General features: G+C 34.6%; 1 protein-coding gene across 1 annotated transcript; it reads right to left on the bottom strand.

The window, feature by feature from the left end:
• Window positions 1-197: 197 nt before the first annotated feature.
• LOC108382452 (N-acylneuraminate-9-phosphatase-like) lies at window positions 198-4,693 on the bottom strand. The gene is made up of 3 exons (XM_017638822.1): window positions 4,254-4,693; window positions 880-1,365; window positions 198-814 (listed from the first exon to the last, which is right to left on the bottom strand). The coding sequence occupies exons 1-3, from the start codon at window positions 4,443-4,445 to the stop codon at window positions 299-301; spliced, it is 1,194 nt and encodes a 397-aa protein (XP_017494311.1). The 5' UTR covers window positions 4,446-4,693; the 3' UTR covers window positions 198-298.
• Between the last annotated feature and the right edge of the window lie 619 nt (window positions 4,694-5,312).

The raw sequence follows: 5,312 nt of genomic DNA, 5'->3' as shown, positions 1-5,312 counted from the left end.
GAAAACACTTAATTACTTTAGTAACTATGTATCCATATACCAACCACAAGCGGGTGGAGCACAACCAATCCAATCTAGATTGGGGGATAAGGGTAGATTTCAATTGTAACTAACGGCATGCATATCTTATTTGTAGGTATGTACACATGTCTGAATCATGTCAAGATTCGAAGTGCTTACGTTGTTGTGATTTATGTAATTACTACATTATACATTCATTTATATCTAGGATCGTAGAATGAGCATGTGTGGGAGGTTTATGTCTGAGAAATATGCACAGCCTTCGTTGCAACAATGTTTAACAAAACAAACTGTCTGAGCTATTTTCTGCTTCACTGTTCATATAATCCATTGTCGGTAGTGAGCCACCACGGCGTTGTCTGCATTGCTCTTGATTCAAACGTTCGTTGAACCATTCATCTTGCGATTCTTGATCGTGTTGTTCTTGCCCAAATTCAAGTGGTTGATGATGTGTTTGATGACGTTGAAGATCACTGTAACAGGTACTAATGGTACGACTATGACTAATTTGACTACCTCTACGACGATATTGAGGTAGAACAGCTAAAGCACCGTTGTTGCCATGTGTTAGTAATGATGTGGTAACGGCATTGCTTTGTGCGCTTGTGCTGGTCGCAGTACTATTTGTGTTATTACGTATATTTCTAGTGTTGTTTAGTGTCGGGAAATATTTATATAAATCCAGCAATTGCTTAAGAGTAAAATCTGGTTTATGTGGTACATCGTTCAAGTCGATCTCCCCTGGATTCAATGGTATCCAAAAAGTGGCACCCAGTCCTGCTAAACGGCCTCCCTAAAAATAAGTGACATACGAGTTCAAACACTGTACATGTGAAATCATTATCCTTTCATGCTCACCTTAATGTCCGATTCGAGCTTGTCGCCAAACATGGCACATTGCGATGGTGAGACACCAAGAAAGTTGCAAGCAGCGTAGAATATTTGCGGATTCGGCTTCTCCCATGGTAAATCTGATGACACGAGCATACAATCGAAATATTGACTCACATGCAACTTGTTAATTTTTTCCCATTGTGCATTAGATGGTCCATTGGTAATGAGGGCCAGTAGGAAATTGGCTTCGCGAGCACGACGCAACATTTGTATATAATCGGCAGATAGAGCTAAATAACGATAACGGAGTTGAAGCCATTTTGGATAAATTTGCTCAGCTAAATGTTTGTAGCGAGGTGGAAGAGCTTCACGCCATAAATAAGTGCGCCAGGAATCAAGAGATGTTTGCGAGTTGTCTGGGCAGCGACGAAATGCTTTCAGAAATGACAGAGTTGCAATGCTAGACTCCTCTTTCGATAAGCCAAACTGATTTTCGAGCACTTCACTTAGCTACGAGCGATTTACAAAGAGATTTAATGATTATTTAAGACCTGTGGTTTGAATTCTTTATAAACTTAATAAAATGGAACAATGGGGATTAAAGTACAGTCAGTCATTAAAGTTTAGGTACAGCGAATTTTTTACAATACCGGCAACTCTTTTTTAAATATTTTATTTTTCGCTAATTTTTTATTAAAATATGGTAAGTCCTAGCTTAATCATACTTGCACTTCACTACATTAAAATTGCATGGTCTAAAAAACTGCATTCTCAACTTTTTTCTGGAGTGCGTAAATATTTGAACGAAATTTTCCAGAATTTTCTTGAATTTTGCACAAGGTTTTGGAGCTCTGATTTTTGGGGTTTTTGTTGTAGAATTAACCATATTTTAATAAAAAATTAGTGAAAAATGGAATATTTAAAAATAGTTGCCCGTATTGTAAAAAAATCACTGTACCTAAACTTTACTGACTGACTGTATATGCACATTCATAATATGCCTGTTCATGTAGCAAATATTTTTCAAAAGTTATCAAAAACTATCTCATGGTTTGGTGTTCATGTATCCAAAAAACTTGCAAAGTTCTTGAGGGGAAGTTGCAAATTTATCCTGCAAAATTTTTTTCCAGTAAAAACTTGCAAGCAAGAAAACAGCTGAACTCATCTTGCTAGGTGCAATTGAAACTACTAGATAAGGAAACTGATTATGGGTTTTTATAATTTTAAATTAGGTTTCTTCATGTAAAAATGTGTAAAACCATATTTCGTGGCCGGGATCAACAAATAAGTAGAAAAACAAATATTTTATGTGTATATATCTTATACGGTGAATAAAATTAGCAAATACCTAATTTTTTTTGAAACTTTAGTGGTATTTTGCATTTTTTTGTTTTATAAAATATACTTTCGGATGTAAAACACAGCTATTATGGCAATTTGAATTTGCACATTTGTGCCCGGAAAAAATGTCCGAGCTGTTTCGGGACCGAAGAAGGAGACATTTACGATCCAAAAGTGGAACGTATTCGATCTCTATTACCCAGAAAGCGTTCCTCATGCTAGAAAAATGGACAATAGAGAGCGAATACCTTCCACGTATNGTCAGTCATTAAAGTTTAGGTACAGCGAATTTTTTACAATACCGGCAACTATTTGTTAAATATTTTATTTTTCTCTAATTTTTTATTAAAATATGGTAAGTCCAAATTCCTCATACTTGCACTTTATTATACTAAAATATAATGGGCTAAAAAACTGCATACTCAACATTTTTTCTAGAGTGCGTAAATAAAAAGTGAAATATTTGAAAGAAATTTTCCAGAATATTCTTTAATTTTTTTGGGGTTTTTGTTGTAGAATTAACCATATTTTAATAAAAAATTTGTGAAAAATGGAATATTTAAAAATAGTTTCCCGTATTGTAAAAAATTCGCTGTACCTAAACTTTACTATATATGTATGAACATAATATGCCTGTTCATGTAGCAAATATTTTTCAAAAGTTATCAAAAACTATCTCATGGTTTGGTTTTCATGTATCCAAAAAGACTTGCAAAGTTCTTGAGGGGAAGTTGCAAATTTATCCTGCAAAATTTTTTTCCAGTAAAAACTTGCAAGCAAGAAAACAGCTGATCGCATCTTGCTGGGTGCAATTGAAACTAGTAGATAAGGAAACTGATTATGGGTTTTTATAATTTTAAATTAGGTTTCTTCATGTAAAAATGTCTAAAACCATATTTCGTGGCCGGGATCAACAAATAAGTAGAAAAACAAATATTTTATATGTATATATCTTATACGGTGAATAAAATTAGCAAATAACTAACTTTTTTGAAACTTTAGTGGTATTTTACATTTTTTTGTTTTATAAAATATACTTTCGGATGTAAAACACAGCTATTATGGCAATTTGAATTTGCACATTTGTGAAAAAGGAGACATTTACGATCCAAAAGTGGAACGTATTCGATCTCTATTACCCAGAAAGCGTTCCTCATGCTAGAAAAATGGGCAATAGAGAGCGGATACCTTCCACGTATCTTATTTTTACGCTTTAATTACCGAATCAGCCCGGAAAGCGTGTGGAACAAACCCTTTATTAAAAAAAAATTAGTTCNTTTTTACGCTCTAATTACCGAAACAGTCCGGAAAGCGTGTGGAACAAACCCTTTATTAAAAACAAGTTATTTTTACTTGGCAACTCTGCTCGTTATCCTTGAATTCTCCGGACGCGGAAATCTAAATTGAAAAAAATTCTTTGACATGTCCAGCTCACTATTTTTATATTTTGCATATACACACATATTTACATATCCCTTTGTACACCGTAAGAGCGCGGTTACCCACNTTTTTACTTGGCAACTCTGCTCGTTATCCTTGAATTCTCCGGACGCGGAAATCTAAATTGAAAAAAATTCTTTGACATGTCCAGCTCACTATTTTTATATTTTGCATATACATACATATTTATATATCCCTTTGTACACCGTAATTCATTTCGCAATTAAAAGCGCAGTTACCCACGGACGTAAAAACGGAGAACGTGTCAGCTGACACGTTCTCCGTTTTTACGTCCGTGGGTAACTGCGCTTTAAATCATTTCACAATTAACGAGCGCTGCGGTTACGCGATTTCCGCAAATTCTGTTCCCTTGCCCCTGAATATATTTGCTACAATACATAATCGCAAACGCGTACACCAAACAGACGCGCGTGTTAGTCACCCCTACTGCACCTCTTTTTATCAATAAGCGAATGGAAAATTCCCACTGATGTCTTCANGCGCGTGTTAGTCACCCCTACTGCACCTCTTTTTATCAATAAGCGAATGGAAAATTCCCACTGATTTCTCATGTAGCTTCGATAACCCCACCCCCACCTTTTCCCATCCCAACAAACCTTTTTGACTGCTTTCAAATCACCCGAGCGCGTGGGAATTAGTGTGTTGTCCAAGTCGAAGAAAAGTGCTGTAATCTTCTTTAGATTTTCACCCAATATAGCGTTATTTATATTAGAGCTATTGGAAGCGGTTATACATAAATTAGCAGCATTTTTTGTGCTTTTATGCTTTACAATTTCACCTTCGGCCATCAGAGTAAAAACTTAATGGATAAGCGAGTTTTTCGCTGACGCAATAAAAAATTTATTATTTTATACACTGTATTAGTATCAATACAAAAATAAGCTACACAATCGCTTATTGTGATAAGAATTTGAATACGTGTTAGCACCAATCCAGCTTAACTATTATTTATAAAATAATTAAAACTAGAAGACTAAACAACTGCACACAAATTGCAGTTGAGCAGGTTAAATGGAACTGATAGCAAACAGAGAACGGATGATGGTTAAAAAGCAAACAAGAGAAAAGAGAAAAAGAAAAAAAAAACAGAAATGAATGTCAAGTGATGCCAGATCTCAGTTGCACCAAGCAGCGTTGCCGTCAGCAAAGAACGTAAATTTACGTTCTTTGGTAAAAACATAGCAAGGTAGAACCGTTCTCTCAATTTGTCGGCCATGATTTTTTTTTGAAGTTTGCCAACATTTTAAAATCATATAAAGTGAAAATAAAAAATTTAAATGGGTGGGCTTTAGTAGTCAGCCGCACCGTGTGTTTTNGGGTGGGCTTTAGTAGTCAGCCGCACCTTGTGTTTTAAGAAAACCAGGTGGAATTAACAAATTAAACTTGGTCAGGATGTTAAGGGAGGTATCCTCTAAAACATGTATAACTAAAAAATATAAACAATATCATTGTTTATAAGTTATTTGTTGTTAAAATTTCTTAAGTCGTTCCACTTGGTTTCCTTAACAAAAAAGCATTTGTGCATACTTTTATATATATAAATGCACATAACACTGTACTTAATAATTTACACACTTTTCTTTTATTTCATCTTGTATATAAATCGCTTTAATTAAACTTTTATCGACTTGTAAATTACATTGAATTTTACGCAT

This window comes from Rhagoletis zephyria, unplaced genomic scaffold (assembly GCF_001687245.7).
Source record: "Rhagoletis zephyria isolate East Lansing unplaced genomic scaffold, Rhagoletis_zephyria_1.1 Rzeph_scaffold_27093, whole genome shotgun sequence".
Classification (NCBI taxonomy): Eukaryota; Metazoa; Arthropoda; class Insecta; order Diptera; family Tephritidae; genus Rhagoletis; species Rhagoletis zephyria.
The sequence above is the reverse complement of the archived record's forward strand: the minus strand, read 5'-3'. Positions and strand labels throughout refer to the sequence as shown.

Excerpts from the sequence above, each read along its gene's own strand:
- LOC108382452 (XM_017638822.1), bottom strand. The coding sequence starts at position 4,445 with ATGGCCGAAGGTGAAATTGTAAAGCATAAAAGCACAAAAAATGCTGCT. Across the intron at positions 1,366-4,253 it reads ATTTGAAAGCAGTCAAAAAG|CTAAGTGAAGTGCTCGAAAA; the intron begins GTTTGTTGGGAT and ends AATCGCTCGTAG. Across the intron at positions 815-879 it reads AGCTCGAATCGGACATTAAG|GGAGGCCGTTTAGCAGGACT; the intron begins GTGAGCATGAAA and ends ACTTATTTTTAG.